This window comes from Triplophysa dalaica, chromosome 17 (assembly GCF_015846415.1).
Source record: "Triplophysa dalaica isolate WHDGS20190420 chromosome 17, ASM1584641v1, whole genome shotgun sequence".
Taxonomy (NCBI): Eukaryota; Metazoa; Chordata; class Actinopteri; order Cypriniformes; family Nemacheilidae; genus Triplophysa; species Triplophysa dalaica.
In genome coordinates, this window is record NC_079558.1 from 16845511 (window position 1) to 16866253 (window position 20743).

At 36.6% G+C, this 20743-nt stretch overlaps 2 protein-coding genes across 3 annotated transcripts; one reads left to right on the forward strand and one right to left on the reverse strand.

Moving 5' to 3' along the window:
* Window positions 1-2971: 2971 nt before the first annotated feature.
* Window positions 2972-7041, reverse strand: c17h10orf88 (chromosome 17 C10orf88 homolog). Its single transcript, XM_056771712.1, has 6 exons — window positions 6615-7041; window positions 6293-6490; window positions 5545-5617; window positions 5252-5452; window positions 4214-4500; window positions 2972-3780 (listed from the first exon to the last, which is right to left on the reverse strand). Exons 1-6 carry the CDS (start codon window positions 6752-6754, stop codon window positions 3603-3605), a joined length of 1077 nt encoding a protein of 358 aa, XP_056627690.1. The 5' UTR covers window positions 6755-7041; the 3' UTR covers window positions 2972-3602.
* Window positions 7042-7198: 157 nt separating this feature from the next.
* Window positions 7199-20583, forward strand: zgc:174164 (uncharacterized protein LOC570656 homolog). 2 transcript variants are annotated; one of them, XM_056771709.1, is made up of 22 exons: window positions 7199-7754; window positions 8753-8856; window positions 8938-9014; window positions 9231-9303; window positions 9501-9577; window positions 10659-10842; window positions 10918-10980; window positions 11067-11138; window positions 12700-12869; window positions 13246-13336; window positions 13686-13819; window positions 15574-15745; window positions 16361-16450; window positions 16550-16745; window positions 16862-16967; window positions 17153-17336; window positions 18186-18272; window positions 19064-19169; window positions 19250-19391; window positions 19517-19613; window positions 19802-19848; window positions 20097-20583. In XM_056771709.1, the coding sequence occupies exons 1-22, from the start codon at window positions 7697-7699 to the stop codon at window positions 20167-20169; spliced, it is 2403 nt and encodes an 800-aa protein (XP_056627687.1). In that variant the 5' UTR covers window positions 7199-7696; the 3' UTR covers window positions 20170-20583. The 2 variants fall into 2 exon arrangements, with proteins under 2 accessions (XP_056627687.1, XP_056627688.1); XM_056771710.1 differs by lacking the exons at window positions 7199-7754; window positions 8753-8856; window positions 8938-9014; window positions 9231-9303; window positions 9501-9577 and adding an exon at window positions 10015-10128.
* Window positions 20584-20743: the final 160 nt, after the last annotated feature.

Sequence of the window (20743 nt, forward strand, 5' to 3'; positions counted from 1 at the left end):
ACTCCTAAAATCTTGTCTTTTAACAAAATGTTTTTAATAGGGGTCCTGTAGAGTGGCTGTGCTTGCTCGAGTCCTTTTCTCATTCTTTTGCTTCTTTAAATAATTTCAATTCGATTGAAGTATAATCACTTCCTTTCATGTTTGGATATCATGTTTGCATACATATTAAAACCTTTGATCAACATTCTGTAAAAGATTTACAGTTCATAATATGGCTCATAAATCCACTCAGATGTATCAGATTCATTACTCATGGTCTGGCTCACCTCGTAACCTCGAAACAAAATAAGCAATGAAGGAATCATAAAACTGTTACTTGTTTTTCATTATTATTGCTTTTAAACAGCTATTCTTCAAACCAGGCCAAATCTCTGAGCTCAGTGCTAACATTCTAGAACATTGTGTTGATCACAAATGATGTAAAAGAAATGTTATATGATTTCACCAAGACATGAATCAAATTGCTTGTCGGCAAATCAGATTTGGGGGGTTGGTTTAGGTTTCTAGCAGAGGTTACGGGGCTGTTATTACCTTTATTATTGGAGTATTTATTGGTTTGGCTTGGTATGAGGTCTTAGTGTAAGGTTTGGTTTATAATAGCTTTAAAGCAATCATTCCTTTATCGTCACTCAGTTGTGAAATGCTGCCCTCATTTGTTGGTTTATTGAAAGCACAGCGTGTTGCATACAGATCTACAGCAAGTACTTCAATGCAATTCAAGGCACAAGTGTTAGATATGCCTAAAGTCATCTTGGAAAAATGCGTCAAATTTATTTTGAAGATACAAATTTGGCAATGGTTTTGTGGCACAGAAATAGAAAACAGTGAAAATTCCCGGTGCCATTCTGGTCCTATACCAGCTCAAGTTCTGCTCTAGTCCAATCAGGACTAAAACGAGCAATGTGGACAGATTACGAACATATAAAGCAAACTCGTTGCACAAGACTGCACAAATGCTCATCTGTTACGTGTAAGCTTATTTGATTTAAGTGATAAAGTTGGGGATGTTTTTTCCGGACAACTTTAAAGGATGACTTCAGGCAGTAGAACTCGGGAATAACAGGCGGGTTTGCATTCATTTCCTCTCAGGAACAGCTTCAGTTGATCTTGGAAGATGTTCAGTGGACTTGGGTCGACTCGAGTGAAGAGATAGAAGAATAATACAATCATCCAATATGAGATGCAGACAGTCAGTTCATTTACAGTAAATGGATGAATCTCATAAAAATGTCTCATATCTAAAATAAAAAAAAATTGCATTAGGAAAATTGAGTCTTAAAGGTCCATTGTGTCATTTTAACATAAATTAAATGTATGAAGAGGAGTATGAAGACCTTGAAGTGAAGCGTTAAGTTTTTATTACCCTAGAATGAGCTTTCTCTATCTACATACACCGCGGGTCCTCTTGAAGGGAATTCACCATGTTGTTTCTACAGTAGCCCTAGATGGACAAATCACATTTCTTAAATACTTTATCGCCTTCAGCAAAGAAGCGAAAACATGAGGACATCTTAGTTCTGTGTCAGCCACCGTAGTGCTTCAAACGGTGGGTTGGAGTGAGCCGTTGGTTGTAATTCGCAACCTCACCGATAGATGTCGATAAATTTCATACACCGGACCATTAATAAAAAGTTCCTTTTTGATTTTGGATTTCTAGAATGACTGATGCAAAATATGAATATATGATTCACTTAATTAACATTTAGGGCTATTTTCTTTCTTTATAACGTGAGTGATAGTGTGGTTTGCATGAAGGACACTATTGATTCAGTCTGGCCGTTTGACTTCTGGGGCGTGGGTGTCTGCACAAAAACATCTGCTGTTCTTCACTGGTACCACCTCCGCAACTGACTCATTTCTCTACTGTTACAAAACCACTTCTGATGTGGATGTCGGACGCTCAATCTGTGTCCAGAATCACATGACAGCGCAATAGTCAGAAGTTCAACACTTCATCCAGGTGGAAAGTTATTCATAGGGCTCTTTAAAACACTAACTAAAACCTGCTAATTTGGAGCAATTTCAGTTCATTCACCGTGAATGTTTTATGCATAAATTCCTTTAGTTTGGAGTTAGTAAATTCAGCAGTGTTTGTAACTGATGCTAGGTTTTCCTGAATGTGGCAAATTCCATCATGGGTGATGGGAGACTGCCAATAACATCTCGTGTTGATGTTCATACGGTAAATAAGAGGATAGACACACGGCTTCTGGAATGCAGGGCTCTAAGACACAACTCAAAGCTTTTATAACTACTAAAAAAATTAATTAAATTACATTTTGATAAAATAAAACATTACTACTACTGAAGACGAGTTGAGCAAGACCTGTTAGCATTGGGATTTTACGAACACATTCTTTATAAGTTTCATTAAAAGGGTTTTCAAAAAAAGTTAAATCTAAACTGTTAGTTTACATTAAAATACTTCCTTCTTCAGCATCTTAATATGCAAAAACAAGACCATTCATAGGTAGAATTCCTGAAAGGGATATTGACATTAGGTATCTAAGGAAACAGTACGTTTATACAAACAGAGACAAGCAGGCCCAGCACTAGCCACGAACGACTGGGGGGACAAACAGGTATTCTGGTCCAGCAGTAATAAATAGTCATGGTTCATTGCATGCATAATTTAAAAGAAAAGTCTGTGATTATTAAGTGCTTGATACTACACATAAGAAGTATTTAATTGTGTATTTTTTTAATTGTCAGCTGGATATTTTTGGAGGGGTCCAAGGAAAATCAGGGGGGGAAATGTCCTCTAAACCCCCCAGACCTAGAGTTGGAGAGAAGTCTTAATTTTTGTTGTGGTAATTGATAGCATGTTATGAATAACTCCAAATCGAAACATTCATTTAAACAATACCATTACCCAGGCATAAAAGTTCTTTATGTAGTCTAGGTCAAAACCATATTTTAAGGTGTCACAAACTAAAGATTAATAGATATATAACTGTAATAAAACTGTTCGTTTTAGTATAAATAGTATTTTTTTTTATTGTCCTTAGTTTTCCAGTACAGTCAGTGTAAACATGTATTCACAAAGGCAGTTCACAATTACAGTTAATACTGAACCCTTTTCATTGCACGAAAGACCTCTGCTGTCCAATAAACAACCAGTGCAACTACTGTATTTGTCCAGATTCTATATTAACTGTGGTAACCATTTGTACCAAACTGTGAGAATGAGTACTTTATAATTGTCAGAATAGTAGAAAAATAGTTATTGTAGCAGCATTAAAATAATTGAATTAAAATACAACATTACAAATAGTATCAACAGTAAAACACATTACTAACTGTTCTTTTTGTAGTTGCTGCTACAGTCTTTGTACTAAAGAACAAACTGAACAGCCCAGTAATACAAGTCTCATGGGAAAGACTCATAGGTCAGTGATTGCCCTTCAAACCACAACTCCTTCTTGGCCAACAACAGTTACATAAATGTAAAACGTTACATAAACGTTAGAAATCTGTCATAAAGGACTTCTGGTGAATTCTTGTTACATTTTCTTTTACAGAAAAAGACATTTAGAAGCAAAAGCTCAGCCATTTAGTTTTTCCCTTTTAAATGTTTAGGTTAATCATCTGTGAAGTTTTGTTCATTGGTGCTGCGGCATGTGTGAAAGTGCCTGCTGAAGAGTGACCTCAAGTCTCTGCTGAAGAGCATCAAGGCGCACGTCCAGATGCTCTTTTAACCTTTTCTCCATCTCCTCCATCCTCTTCTCTACAACCGACTCCAGCATCTTCTCAAATCCTCCGCAGCACATGTGACTCTCCCTACAACAACACAAAACAAATTAACGACAGTGAATGGACAAATGTTCTATAAAGGTACCCAATAAAACACATTTTTGACGTATCGGACACACCCATTCAAGGCATTGAAACACTTTACTAATAAACTTGTATGTTGAAACATGAACTTCTTTCTTGGTTCAAGACAAAGACATATGACCCACTTAACACATTGGACCTTTCCTGAGAAACATCAATGGCAATGGCTGTGATATTTATACATTTTGTCCAAAATTCCTTTAAAATGTCTCCATAACATCAAGTCAAAAACATTAGGGTTACCATTCAGACACTGTTGTAGTCACACTCTTATCATGATGAACCGCTGACTTAATTTAACCACCCACTTGATTGGCTCCCACGACTGCAGTCACTGAACTAATTTTCCTCAAAACCGGACATGACTCACACTTACCGTCCCCCATTCTTCTTCCTTTCAGGAGATGTGGCTTCCTCCAGGCGGAGCTGCGTGACCTGGCCGCAGACGCTCTGTAGCATTGGCAGCAGCTCTGGGTTGATGGGGCCAGACATGGCACTTGGGATCTGATTCTCACTGCTGTTGGACAGAAGCTGCTCAGGACCGGTCGGTGGATGTCGGCCCTCCACAGAAGCACTGGAGGCACCAACTCCTCTTGACAGACAGCTCAAAGCTCCTCCTCCCATGAGAAGAGGAATGAATCCACTCAGCATGTCTGATTTATTCTGAAGACAGAAAACAGAGGGGACGATTGTTCGTTTGCCAAGCCTCAATGAAACATTTCAGTTCACAACACGAACCAAATCACAAAGACAAAGGGGGATTATTACCAGATCGTACAATCAAACGTATTATGTTCAATCTACAGTGTGTAATACATAAATGAGATCATCCACCTGTCATAACAGAGAGAAAACACAAATATTTGAAGAATGTACTTCTCTGAGGAATGAGAAATTAATCAAGCGTTACATTCAACTATTAAAATTTATTTTTTATTACGAAGTGCGAGTAAATTGCATTGTAAATAATCACTCAAAGCCATCCTGTATGATACATCCAAAAACATTCAAAAATCATGTTAATTTGATCGTGCATTTCAAGTAATATCAAATCAAATGCAATTGGGTGGTTTTGATTAAGTAATAATTAAATTAAAAAAACAAAAATGAATAAAATAAAAACATGAAAACTTAGTCAAAAACATAATTTTTGAATTGAGTTTGAACCTCAATAGCCTCTGGCGAGAAACACCTGGAAGAGATCATTAATGCTTAGGCAAACCGAAATATACATGAAAGACTTTTCACCTATGTGTTGAATGGAGCAGAACTTGGAAAACTAATTAGAAATTGGTGTTAATTTTAGAAGCTTACGTCCTGTTATAAGCACTAAGTGGAACGATTAAGCAACAAGAACGGTTTGGCGCGATGGAGGAAAAGTTCTCCATGCTTTAATAACAGACTGGATACAGACCTTCTGCTGGCTCTGTACAAGCTCCATCAGGTTTTGAGCCCCTGGTGAAAGGGCGGTACCCATTTCTTCCATCATAGCCTGTACTCGCTGAAGGTCAATGCCTGGGTCCAGGGTTGGGCCACCCTGCCTTTCTTTAAGTGTCTCTAGTCCCACACCCACATGGGCGATAGCCACAGATGAACGCCCACCAAAAGACAGAAGCTGTATAGAGAAACTCACGATGAGCAAACAGAGACCGGTGGTTGTGCTTTTGTGATGATGAAAGAGTGGATTTTATTTTGTGGTTTCCATACCTTCACCTCACATGACGCAGTGGGGCTCTCTAACTCCAAAACAGTGCTGTAAAAAGGACTTCTTTCCTGAGGACTGATAGAAAATAAAATACAAACAATCAGTAGTTTGAAACATTTAGTTCAACAACATGTGATGTAAATCTATAATGTTTTTACTTCTGTGAAGTAATTAGAATTCATTCTTTAATTTAATAAAAACTAAAACATATTATATTACACACAAAACAATTTATGTAAAAGCAGTTAAATATTATAATATTTCTAGACACTTTACTATATGCAAACAATTAGCTTTTTAAATAAAAAGTTGATTTTGTTTGTTATAATGGGACAAAAACGCTTGTTATTTTTGCTCAACAACTTGATGGTGGTTGGTCACTGTCAGACCATTCGTCAAAATGTCAAACTAAGTAAGATTATCAAACACCCATCTAACAATGATCAGAAATATATAAATTCGCTAACATGAGATAGTAGAACATTTTCCACAAATAGAAACTCCTCTAAGAATATTCTTTAAAGATGCTGATCAAGGTTTAAATGTATGTACAAATATCAGACACCCAATTTAATTAAGAGGCTTAATTATAATGTCATACATAAAGGTGATATGAATAAATACTTGTATAATTGTTATTGTATTACCAAAATGTGTGAAAATAAACCTTTGTGAAGTTCAAATCGGAACTTAAAGTATTATTTATAGCTAAAGGACTTTATAGTACCGGGAAAAGAGTTTTCAAAATACCCATTATTGTCGGATCTTTGAACCTCCTCTCCACGACAGGTGCCACAGTATTCTCCTGACCCTGAGTACACTTCAATGGTGCGGCCTTCACTCACAACATGAATACTGCTGATCAAATATGCAGAGTTGGGTGGACACAATAGTGTAATGACGCAAGGCGAGTCCGCTTCAGCTCTCTCCAGACAGACGGGTTCACACCTGTGAAGTCACATGTGCACAATATTTAACATCTGACGTATTACAGGGGCAGCACCTCACATATGTGTTTGAACTTAAACCTATTTTTACATCCTTACAGTAGCTCTTCCCTTTAACCACTGACCTGTAAAAAGCATCATCAAGCCTGCAGTGATCACTGTTTGTGATCTCTTGTGTTGTAGTGAGAATGTCAGAGAGCTGCTTGTGTGATGGGCACAGCCATGAGCTGCATGCAGAGATCAGACCATCTGTGCTGGAGTTCATCCTGATCAATTCTCTTCACTGCCAGTTAGACAACATTCAATAACCACGATATGGACTAAAATATGAATATGTCATGTATGTACCTCCATATGTCCGTGTATGGAGGGTTTTAAACGCATATTAAATACTCATGTCCTAAGCAAAAAATAACACGTTATCCTTTCGTTTAAAGTAACAGTTAACATATCGACATACACCTTCAGCGCTCTTATTTAGTTGTTTTCGGTGAGCAGCGTTTAATTTAACAATGTGACCATTCATATCAACAACACACGCTAAACAAGCAGTGAACGCTGAAGCGCCAGGACCCACACAGTCGCCCATTCATATGCCTGATTCAAACACCACACACTCGTCTTACATTTCGTGTAAAATAGATTTGTCATCGCCGCCTAATAAATAATATACAAATGATAAAACAGTATGATGTCGTGTCAGTCTTTACGTTATTCTAAAAAATAAAATAAAATGACGATTAAATTGGATTGACATTTAAATGCGTCTCAATGGATGACTGTCTTTTTGGAGAACACACGCGTCCTCTATGGGAATAAAGCATATATTACAATATATGTCACATGTATATAATGTATCGATAAATGCCGTTCAAAAAATATGGGTATAAATATGGTATGAGGTATCAAAAACAACATATAACATACAATATTAACTACAATTTACCCCAATATTAAAGCAGACAAAATGTTTACATTTACAGCTAAAGTGTAGTTAAAATAAAGCATGTATGCCCAAATAAGACATTTCTATATAATCAAAAATAAATGCTTGATATTCCAGATAAGTGCATGTGCGTAACCTGTAGGTATGATTGTTTCAGTGAAAAGAATGTCGCTCCACCTGTCTGACTGCTCGTGCACGCCCCTGGCTCGAGCTGAGCTCACCTGAGCGTCTCACCTGAGCGCGAGGAGCTAGAGTAGCAGGATGACACGGTACATTCACTTGTTCATTTTCCTCATGACCAAAATCGCGATTTATCACGGTAAGTGACCTTGACTTTAGTTCTGATACTTTCATATTGGTTAGTTTGTTCGCGCACAATGTCGTGAAGAAAGTTAGAGACAAAGAAGTTTCGTGTTTCTCCCACCAAAAACCACGACAATTCTACATTAAAAGCCCCGTGGCTATAAGTAAATATAGGTAAAATATAGGGATGGGCGATATGGACTAAAATCCATATTGCGATATTGCAGCCTCTTGCGATAACGATATATATTGGGATATATAAATTATAATTGAACCATTTCAGAACAGGTTACACAGACCCTTAGGAAAGCCAAACTGCTAAATGTATTTTTTCTTTAAAGAGATAAAGAAACATATGTCGTTTTGAGAACATTTATTGTGCAAAAGCAAAACTGTAATTATACAACAAAACGTTGCAGATGAATATTAAAGTATTTCCTTCTAAAAGGCACTATACTTAGTTTAAGTCCTTGGTTCTTATGCCTTAAAAGTCTTTTTAGTTAAGGAACATAAACTGTACTGAAAATAATTCCAGTATTAATTAGGCAAATAAATTATTTTGTGTAAATGCACAGATACTTTAAAAAAACATATTTCAAACCTGCAGCCGAGGTAACGCATTTGGTTTTAAACATTTTGAACAATATTCGTTTATATCACATATCGTTTATATCGCCCATTACTAGTAAAATATATGGAAAGTTAATGTGTTTTGGCTTGCTGTGTGTAATTACATGTATACGTCTTGTTTAGAATTTGTAAAAAATCATAGTTCATAAAATATAGCCTACCATCATAATGTGTTGCTCTTCCACATTAAACTAAGTATAAATACTATACATAATAATACTTATACAGAAACTATCTGCTTATTCGAATAAAAACGTGATCCACATCCTCCATTGCACTGTACATTAATTAGCTTATTAATCATAATAAAGAGGCCCATAAATATTTTTCATTCTTAAGAGTCTATTTGATTTATGTACTGATTTTCTTATTTTGCCCTTAAAGCCATAGATCAGACGTCATATATTAAGAACTATAAGGTGGTCAAACCTTGGCTGGTTCATGAGCGCTGGAGGAGAAATGCAGACACATCACATACATCTGAAAAGGTACATTAGAAACCACTTTTCACACATACTGGAAACAAGTTACTCTTCTCTTCTACTGTTTTAAAATGTGTATGATTTTAGGAAAGACATGCTGACAGTGTTACATACTCGATCAGCATTAATGGCAGCGAGCGATTACTGCATCTTTCAAAGAACACGTAAGACATATGACTGAAATATTCACTTTTTAACATTACAGTTTCAAATGAAACTATATTCTGTATGTATTGGTGTCATTTTCTTATAAGGCTTTAAATAACATACTGTATATCAGAGGGTAAACTCGAGTGAAACATTTTTCAAGTATCATTTTTTTTATAGTTTTTGTACAGAATTTATTTATCTTTGTTACCATTTGCTCTATGTTTTGCCAGAGATTTTTTGTCGGAAAACTTTGTCGTGTTGTCCCAGGATGCACAGAAAGTGAAAATGCACACCAAAAAACCTGTAAGAATTTGTTTTGTATGAATTTTTGTATCGTCCACTATCACTGAGTTAATATGTCTTGATCAGTTAATGAAGCACTGTAGGAATCTGGCTAAGTTAACACTTATTCTTTTGATCTACAGTAAACCAAATAACAAATTCATCACACATTTTAATCCAGTTTCAATGTTTTCAAATGTTCTAATGGTTTGTTGCAGGTGCTCTGTCACTATCATGGGTATGTGGAGGGTTATGAAGACTCTCTTGTAGCTCTCAGCACCTGTGAAGGTCTCAGGTATGAACTTGGAAAAAATGTACTATTCATATTAGTTTTGAGCATTGAGCTGGGTTGAGTGTAACGGAAAGCATAAACTCTTACATTTAACTGATCATTTATACGTTTGCAGTGGTTTTGTTGTCTGAAAATATAACTCAATCAGCAGCTTGTTTCAGAGGTTGTGTCCTCCGGAGGTTGTGTTCACGAGACATGTTGCTGTCTCATTTAAATAACCGCAATTAAATAGATAATTAGTCTTCGTAAGTTGTAGTATAATATATTAATCCTTTCTAAATTTGCGACGTAATAGTACTGAAAAGGGTGGAATCTGCTCTGACCCAGATAGTTTGTTTGCGTCAATATGTTGTGATTCTCGACATCTGGCAACCGAGCTGTCCAAATACACTAGTGAGTAAATTGTCAGTGGGAGGGGTCACAAGGACCAAAACAAAAAAAGACATTCCGGCACGGAACGCAGATTTCAGCGTAGAGTAACTGGCTATAGCATTTTTTTTGGACAAACCAATATGTGAACTTATCATTTTTTAAATGTCAACGAACATATTAAGGTATTGTTTTGATGTATTACAGTCAAATTATTACATAAAGCTCCTTTAAGCATTTCATTCATTATTCATTACATTTTGCTACAGCAAGCTACTAATGTGTGTGCAAGGCAGCTTTCTACAGGACCAGCGTCACCAAGCGTAATAATGACTAATGAGTATTTTTTAAAACGTTTTCAAATTCCCCTACTTGTGATGTGATTGTAATGTTGTTTTGACCGGCTTTTGTATGTTTTATCAGTTCATCTTTAAGTTTTGTCTTCCTTATCTATTGTCCCGTTAATTGTTGAACATCAAGTCATCAAGGTCATGTGTACATTTATAATATGCTGAGAATAATCCTCAGATGATACAGTAATGTCAGGAATTGTAAAAACTGTTTCCACAATTTGTACAACAAATTTCTGACAATATTGACCTTTGGAAACATTACTCTAGTTTGAAATTTGACCAGGCACGTATAAACAGTTAAATATTTGACTATGCAAACATTACGCCATAACTAGGGTGTGTTTTTGTCTGCCATGTTGCAGGGGTGTTATTCTCATTGGTAATGAAAGCTATGGAGTGGAACCCGTCCTGCAGTCCAAAGCCAACGAACATCTCCTCTTTCTGCTGAAAGACAGTCAGCAAGAGCCTTTTGTATGTGGACTGGCCAATGATACGCATCAAACCGAAGACAACTCGCATCAGCCTAGCATGCCTATGTTTTTAAGGGTTAGCAAGATGTCTCGTAAACGCTATGTTCACATTCATATGTCCGCACACACTCATTTCAAAGTTTATTTGCAGGAGAAACGAAGCTTGCCTCAGACCAAATATGTGGAGTTGGTATTGGTAGTTGACAACTTGAGGGTGAGTATTCTCCATTAAATGTTTTCTTGGTATTGTTTTTAATTGATTGTGATGTTGTTTTGACCGGCTTTTGTATGTTTTATCAGTTCATCTATAAGAAGCAAAATTCATCTGCAGTGGAGGGTGAAATGGTCCTACTGGCTAACATGTTAGATTTGGTAAGAATTAAAGCAACCACAAGTATGTCTTATGCCTTTGCTGTTATGGCTAGCATGTGCAATATTGTATTTTAAGTCACAGTATATTTTCATATTGACATTGAATTTAATCAGGTACAACTTGAAGGTCCAGTGTATTCAATTTCGAACTGCAACCAACGGCTCACTCCACTCTCCTCTTTTGAAGCTCTACAGAAGCTGACGTATTTACGAAATGCAGCAGTAGAAACAACACTGTGAAATCCATGCAAGAGCAATCATGGTGTATCCAGATAGAAACAGAGCCGTTGAATATGAGAGTTATGACACTTGATCTCGCTGCCGTGTGGTCACTTGGTTCATGGAGCCCTCAATAGCTCCAAACAAATCCGTGCTGTCACCCTATTTAAATGGATTTTAGCGAGACAGATAACAGCAACTATATTTTCTTTTTGCTAAAACAACTTTTTGCTTAGCACACTGTGTACACTGAATACTAACTACATTTATAGCAGATGAATATAAGTTCTATGAATATAAGATATGTCCGCCAACTTGTTAAAATGTATAAACATGCCGTTATTTCACCAACTGTAAAGCAAAGTCGTCTGGGAGATATTGAAATGAATGGGCTTCAGTGCAGTGTTTGGAACTATTGATCGCTCCTTGACACATGTTACTTCCGCATTCCATTCTTCCAACGGACGTCTATGTGAGTGTCGTTACTCTGTTTTTCAACAGCTCTGGATAGAAATAGCTCATTCTAAGTTGATTCAAACATAACGCTTCCTTATATAAGGTCTTTATAAACCTCTTTCATCAGATCATTAGGATATTAAGTAAAGATCATGTTCCTTGAAGATATTTTGTAAATGCACTACCGTAAACATTTTAAAACTTTCTTTTTGTGAGTAATATGCTATGCTAAGGACTTTATTTGGACAACTTTAATGGCGATTTTCTCAATGTTCGATTTTTGCACCCTCAGATTCCAGAGTTTTAAATAGTTGTATATCGGCCAAATATTGTCATATCCTAACAAACCATACATCAATGGAAAGCTTATTTTATCAGCTTTCATGTGATTTATAGATCTCAATTTTGAAAACAAAATAGTTATCCAGGGTCAAAATTGTTTATTTAATTAAAAAAATAAAATGCACAAATTGTTTATTTCATACAACTATTATTTAATAAAATAATAGTATAAATTTTATAGAAATATTTATTTTAGCCACTAACCAGACCGGGAGGTTATCTTCTGTCCAGGCGCATGCGTCCGATGAAACCATCTTTAATGCATTTCTGTCCAAACATCCTCCAAAAAAATGACACATTGGACCTTCCAAGTATTTTTTACTTGAGGAGTTCATTTTTACTTCAATGAATTAGCATACTGTATATCAGACATTTTACTCAACTACATTTTTTTAATAATTTTTTATGTGTTTTATCTTTAATACTTCAGTAAATCAAGTACTTTCTTACTTTACCCAAGTAAATTACGACTCGGTGTGAATAGACTTACAGTATATAATAGAGTATCTGTGTGAATGTGTGGCTGCTTCGATGTCTGTTTCAGTATTACAAACCGCTGAACATCCGGATAGCACTGATTGGTTTGAAGATCTTTGAGAAAGAAAACCCTTTTAGCGTGGAAGGCAATGCTGGAGAGGTGTTGGGCAGGTTTGTGAATTGGAGGAGGAAAGAACTTTTACCTCAACTCAGACATGACGTGGCGCAGTTCGTTGTGTAAGTAACACTGTATCATAGAGAATACTACCAAAAGATACATTTAAATGATTTCAGCACTTAGAAATTAATGAGTTGCATCACTGAAGTACACGCAGTATAGTCATTACTGTAGATCCTGAACAAATACTATTTACATAACTGCCAAATGAGTTAAGGTCCAAATCAACCTGCAGTATGGGGTGTATCATTTCTGTGCCACCATCAGCACCAAATAAAACAAGAAAATAATTATTTCTTTCACACATATTGCCAGACACTCCCCATCTACTATTGGTCGCAAAAAACGATAGTTTGAACAAATAAGTCCAATGCACTTTTCTAGTTTTTGAGATGTTTGTAGATGTTACATGATCTTTATCTCTGTTTCTTAAAGGGGTCGCTCAAGTTCGTACCCTGGAGGTGTGCTCGGCATGGCCTTCGTAGGGACCGTGTGCTCTGCTCACACCAGCGGAGCAATCAATGTGGTAAAAAACTTACACTGCATTAAGAGACCTTTAAGTATAATAATACTATTGGCTGTGCTAGAATAGTGTTGAGCGTGCTGTCGTCTTTGGGGGTTATTGTTTTTCTGAAGGCAGTAATCTGAACCCAGCATGTTTTATTAATGAAAAGGTGTGTCTGCAAAATGATGCTCGAAGAGAAGCCGACAATTACAGTGTACATGTTGAAATGTGACTGAATCGCAGCTTTATTTATTTGCTTGTTTTCCTTTCTTTTCTGTGTTGTCACATTTATTTATTGCTATTTATTGTGGTCAATGTAATCCATATCATATGCCACACATTTAAGATGATTGTTTTGTTCTGCTCACAGTTCAGCAGCGATTCTCTGCAGTACTTCTCTACTGTGGTGGCTCATGAGCTGGGACATAACCTGGGCATGAACCATGATGTCCGTTCCTGTGCTACTTGTGATGGGGGGAGTTGCATCATGGCACCTTCCGCCAGGTCAATGACTTGATCATTCCTTAACTGTACATTAAACTGTTTAAGGGTGTTAACAAGTGTACAGACACTCCCTTAACATGCAGATTATGTGGGCCGTAATTCTAGCGAAGACCATTCATAATGCCACACCATTAAATGATATTCTGGAGAATTGTATAGCGAGGGGGGACAACTGCACAAGCACACAATACATCATCGCATTATAACTGCCTAACTGTTGATTCACCATATATTCTTGTTGTTTACATTTTGCATGTACACGCCGATAGCCAACAAAACACAGTTTTTTACTTAGTTTGACCTACCGCGTGCACTTCATGTCCGGCATCTTTTAACGCTGGGTACCAGTTTCAAACCATCTCCAAATCCAGCACCATATCTACCGTTTATTTAACATTCATTACCCAAATGCGGTGAACAATCAAACACAGCTGAACTTACGTCAGTCGAGTGAAGCGGCTTGTTGACGAGTGGGCGTACACTTTTTCTCAGGTATGCGAATGTGGATGTGCCTTTTCGCTCGCGGGGCGTGCTTTTCCATAGGAGAATTCTCCAATAAGGGACTAAGAACCCTTGTAACGCAATTGGGATTCCATGTTTGAAAAAAACTTCCGAAACCTATACGAACCCTGGCAGAGTGAATCGAGTGCAGAAATACTAAGTCATACCTACACGTTTTTTGAAAAGTTGACCATGTCAAGCATTAGAAGCCAACATGTTTAACAGTGTAAACAAATAACTGTTGAACCCCCTCTTTAACCAAAATTTGCATCCGGTACCACTTCGCCAGATCTATTTTTCACATGCAAAGCGAGTTTTATCAACTATAAACTGAAGGAAATATCTCGTCATCACCAGCAGTCACAAAAGTGTTCTCTGTTTCTAATTTTTGACAAAAATTTCAGTCCATCCCTCAAAAATAATGTCTTATGACATGTTAAAGGGATAATGTATTGTTTTTATTTTTTCAACAAAATATTTGAGTACATATTATGTGAATGTTATTTAATTATTGTACTTGTGCTTGCTATGAAATTAGCAGTAGAAAGATTAAACATTTCAATTTTATTCCCAAATTGTTTGAAATGCTCTTAATAATTTCTACCACGTCTTAAATTTTGCAATGACAAAACCTTTTAGAAACTTCTAGAAAATATGTCATTAATGACAAAATTTGTATGCGATACATGTAGTGTTCACTGTTAAACATGGTTAATAACTGACACATATCCATCATGTCCACTAGGAGTATAAGAGCATGCTGATATTCAACACTGCAGCAGCCGTACTTCAAGTATGATGAATGAAATTGAATGTAACATAGTTTTGATCCATAAATTAAATTCTTATATATATTTTCAATTCAAATAATTTTAAAGGGGTGGTTCAACTGTGTTTCATGCATTCTGACTTCTTTACAATGTTAAATGTGCTGGCCTCTCAAAAATTGAGTTGGGCGTATAATGTAGTATTTTTGTGCTCGATACACTCCCCAAGGTTCATATAGGTTTTGGGAAGTTTTTCAAACATGAAATTCCATTACATTACAACTTTTCTTAGTCCCTTCTTGGACAATTCTTCTGGAAGGCCCACACAACAACCAGCGAGAGATAGGTACTCAAGATTACTATGAGATTGGTATAAACTGCCTGTGTTACATTCGCTTTAACTGAAGCCAAAGCTTTGTGTTGACACAATACACAGACAGAAACTGTCAAATACAGACCTCTCATTTCTTGTTGTTGTGACAACAGTGGATCCACTAAATTCAGTGACTGCAGTGACAGGAATTTCGAGAGACTGATATTGAATGGTGGTGGGGTGTGTTTGAAGAACCCGCCCTCTCCTGACAAGATCATGACACTGGCCATTTGTGGGAACGGCATTCTGGAAAAAGAGGAACAATGTGACTGTGGCACCCCGGAGGTATGGTAACAGTATCTTGCCGTGTACCTTGACTACCTCAAACTTTATTTTTGATGTTATAGACAATATATCTTCATCTGGAAGAACTGCATGAAGACAACCAATTCTCTATCCATTAAGACACCCTGGACCTAAACAAAATCCTGTTTTTGCTGTAGAATATTTTAGAATTATTGTACTGGCCAAAAAATTCAGTCAGCCAAATCCTTTCCACCTCACAGTATTCCTATTGTGTTTTAATGCAAAATCCTCATGATGTCAAAATGTATTACACCAAGACCATGTATACACCGCGTGATGCGACGCAACAAAAGACAATATAACGTTAAAAAATTTGAACCCATTATAATTCAACATTTAGTTGACTCTGGATGTGGCGTGATAATTCTATTAGAACAAGCCATGTGCCGTGTCGCACCACCCTGGTCTTTTGCGGTGTATAGATGGTGAAAGTGTGAATGCGCGGTGAATCTAAATCAAGGCTCATCTTTTTTTAGGTTTTTTTTCACTTAAACGTATCATAATGTAACCTCATGTATCAAAATGCACAGACCACAGATAAGTGTTAGACTAAATGCACAATGTTGAGTTCTTTATGGTCATGTTGTGTTACAGAGGTGCAAAGATAAATGTTGTGATGCCGCTACATGCACTTTAACAAAGAACTCTGCCTGTGCCACAGGACTTTGCTGTGAAAACTGCCAGGTGACGTCACACACACATTACGTGTCACACACACATTACGGCTTTTGCTTAAAACAAATAAACATGATTAAATGCGAGCGTGATTCCGTCTTTCTACAGATTAAAGTGTCTGGATCCCCCTGCAGACCGTCGGAGAACACCTGTGACCTTCCCGAGTTCTGTAATGGGACGTCTGAGTTCTGTCCGGGAGATTTCTACCTTATGGACGGTCTGCCGTGTGCCAGTAAAACCGCATACTGCTTTGAGGGCCGCTGTCAGACGCTGGACTATCAGTGCAAACAGCTCTTTGGCTCAGGTAGATCACGATGTAGATCAGGCATTTGTTGGTCCGCCAATATATTCCCAAACATCAAATTCTTTACAAAGTGTATTTCGCATAATTAATTCTCCTCCGTTTCTCTCTCTATGTAGAGGCGACTAAAGCCGATGACAAGTGTTTCAGATATGTCAATTCACTAGGGAATGATTTTGGGAACTGCGGAAAATCTGGCAATAGTCCGATTCCTTGTGTCGGAGAGTGAGTCCATTTCAATTGAATCTTTTTGAGCCACTTGAACAACCATCCATACAGTATTTCAATTAAAACCAAAAATATCCTTATATTACATGACTGGGTGATTCTACACTGCCACAGGAAAATGTCAAACATTGGATTATACAACATTTGTATTGCATTTGACAGTTATTTGTATATCTGTACAGGAACGTTATGTGTGGGAAAATTCAGTGCCTGTTTGACAGCAACAAGCCTCCGGCAGGAGCCACAGTCAGCACACAGCTAATAGAAGAAGGCACAATCAAATGTGTGAACGCTGACTTTAACATGGGTTCAGATGTGCCAGATCCAGCATATGTCAAAACTAGCACAGTCTGCGCTCCTGAAAAGGTAAGGATAGATAATTCATAGACAACAAGTCACTCGTATTCTATGCTTATTTTTTACTTATCATGCAAAATGTACAGTATGTGTTCTGTTACCAGGGTTGGGCAGGGTAACATAAATAATTTCCGTTAAAGTTACAAATTACTTTATAAAAAGGGTAACATAAATAATTTCCGTTAAAGTTTCAAATTACTTTATAAAAATGAAATCAGTAACGCAATCCAAGTATCACATTATAAGAGTAATGTAGTCCGATTACTTTAGGGTCACACATGAAAATAAAATAGAAAAGCAACATGATTTTAAAATGTCTTTTAATTTACAAAGAAGCAAAGCAGCATCAGAATAGTCTTGAGGTGGCTCAAAGAAGAATATAAAGTAAAAAATGGATTTATACATTAAAAAAACAGGAACTAATTAGAGAGGGCTGCAAGATTAAAATTAAAGGAGTCATATGGCACGAATACGTGTTTTTCTGTGTCTTTGGTGTGTTATAAGTTGCCCATGTCTGTATTAGACACGTAAAATTGCAAAAATTAAAGTATCGGATCAAAAGATGCATCATATCTCAAAGCGAATGCTCACCCATTTCGTGTTATGATTTGACTAAGACCGCCCAAGTGTGTACGCAAGTGAGGTGGGCCGATCTGCCAGTACAATTACTACAGAGAAAGAGAGTTTGTAACTATTGGGGACAATATTGTTCATGGTTGCTGAATAATTGACAATATTATTATATGTGTAGTATTAGCATGATAAAGAAAATCATGGTTTTAAATGTCATTGTTATTGTCAATAGCAGTATATTGTGAAAGCTTCAATACAAATGAATAACATCTCTCTCACACACAGGCGTGTTTGGAGTTTACCTGTAAAAATTCTTCATTTCTGGATCAGAGTCAGAAGTGTGATGCCCAGAAAAACTGTAACAGTAAAGGAGTAAGTTATCAACAAAGTAGCAGTTCAACAGAGAGTATTTACATGAGGGTCAAAAATGCACTCAGAGGTCCATCTCTGCTGAAAGCTAAAAAGAAAAACAACTCGTTTTCAAGGACTCTGTTTTGGATTCCAAGAACGAAGAAAGTCACAGGGGGTTTGAACGACACAATGGCGACTACATTTTCATTTGGCTGAAATCTTTAAGGCTCGTTCTTGGTGTTATTGTGAATGATTCATCCCTTTATGCCATTCCAAAAAATATGTTTTATTTATGCACCTTAGATCACCTTAAAATAAAAACGTCGTCTTCATTTATCAGCTCTCAAACATTTCAGACTTACAGATTTCTGCTGAACGCAACAGGAGATATTTTGCAGAATGTCCGAGCCAAAGTGAATGTTTATGTCCAAAAAGGACATGCATCTATCTTAAAATCAGTTAATATAAGTAAATTATTTCAAAGCAATATAATCGCTTTAAAAGAACATCCTTATTTACTATCATATCCTTTATGAACTTTATGTACTGTATACAGAGTCATGTATATAACATCACAGCTCATTGGTTCAGTATGTCAGTACCTCAGAAGACCACTTGAGTAAAACAGATTCATTTTACGGTAAAGACATTCTTCAGAGTATTTTCTGTGTTGTTATACAGAAGTCATGAATTTCTGTCATAAGATGACAGAATGGTGACAGAATTTCAAACCGTAGCATATTAAAATAATTCCACATGAATCAAGTTTCAACTCTTGATTTAAACCAGATGCATGATGTTTGTTTTCACAGGTGTGTAATGATCAATTTAACTGCCATTGTAATGATGGCTGGGCCCCACCCAACTGTGACAAAGGAGGTAGAGGTGGAAGCATTAACAGCGGCCCTGCACAGATCGGTAAGATCACGCTCTCTCTGATGAATGAACGCATCACACGGTCACATGTTATTAATGGTTGTATTGTATCCTTCTTTTAGATTATTCGCTCAGAGATGGTCTTCTGATCTTCTTTCTTTTGGTGGTCCCAATTCTGGTGGTCTTAATCATTGTTTTGCTCTACGTGTTTAAACGGGACGCCCTTAACCGTTGTGTCAAGTGCCGCACCTCCAAAAGAAACAGGTCCATCAATCAACGATGACATTTCAACAATAAAACTTATTGTTTAAGTTGTAAGAAAACAACATGGAAAGTCTGGAGATGATTTTCCACTGATAATAATGTCATTTAATAATATCTTACAACAGGTCATCTTATGAAGCAAATGCTCCAACGAATGCCCAGGCAAATGCACGATCTAATGGAAATGCGACAAGAACATCCACCCCACAGTCAATGACGCAGGTAAAAAACAGAAATTATATTTATACATAATACATAGTCTATTAGCTTTGTGTCTGAAATTAATCTGCAGATGTGCCATAAATTACTTGCGACTGCGAATATGTTCTACTTGTAAAATCATCATTGATTCTCTTTTGTAACTTTCCATGTCAATGTCATTAGCAGTATATCATGATTTCTTCTTTCAGCCAAACGCCCCATCACATCTAGTGAATACCTCAGTATCTCAACCGAGGTAATGTAACTCCAAATGTCTACACATATTTATTGCATTACTTTGACTTTACCCAACTTTTAAATGATTATGAACATTTCTTTTGATTATGTTATCAAACTTGCCTGTTGCTACTTCTAATTTTGTTGCGTTAGAGATTAAACATACTGAACTTCTAATGTGCGCTGGACATGAATTATTCTTTGAGCTCTTTAAAAGGCCATCGCCATTGTATTATAAATGACCTTACCTGCTTCTCTACCTTTTAGACAAGGACCAGGAGTGCCCAGACCAATCCCACCCAGACCAATCCCGCCCAGACCGACGCAAGTCCCACTGTGAAGGCATGACAGGGAGGAAATTCTCTTTGTCTGCCGTATCTTTTTAAACCAACATTCCTAAACAGATGAAGGATTAACGTTGTTTTTAACTAATTATGACTAAAGTATTTGCTGCTTAAATTTATTTAAAATGTTTACAAAGATTTGTATCCATGTTTTTTCTATTGTAAAGATTGTTCTCTGAACACACATTAAGATTTTCATCTGCATTGTGTTAAACAGCACTTTAAAAATGTAGATAATTTGTTTCACAACATTCAAAATGAGGTTGACTGGTTACTTTTATGGACTGTGGTCTTTTGTGGTCGTTGTTTTATTGGCCCTGTATCACAATTCCACAGTGTTAAATTGTAATTTTATATAATAATGAATAATAAAAGACATTGTTTTATTGATTAAAATATATTATGCCAACTTCCTTTGTATTTTGAGTGTCTGTTCAAATCTACACACTTCAAGTCTTGTTCTTTATGTCATAATGACTTATTAATTTTATCTTTGCTTGAATCACTATTTTGAAAGACAGTTCAACTTAAAAAAATAAATTGTATAGTTTGGACGTACAATGATTATTT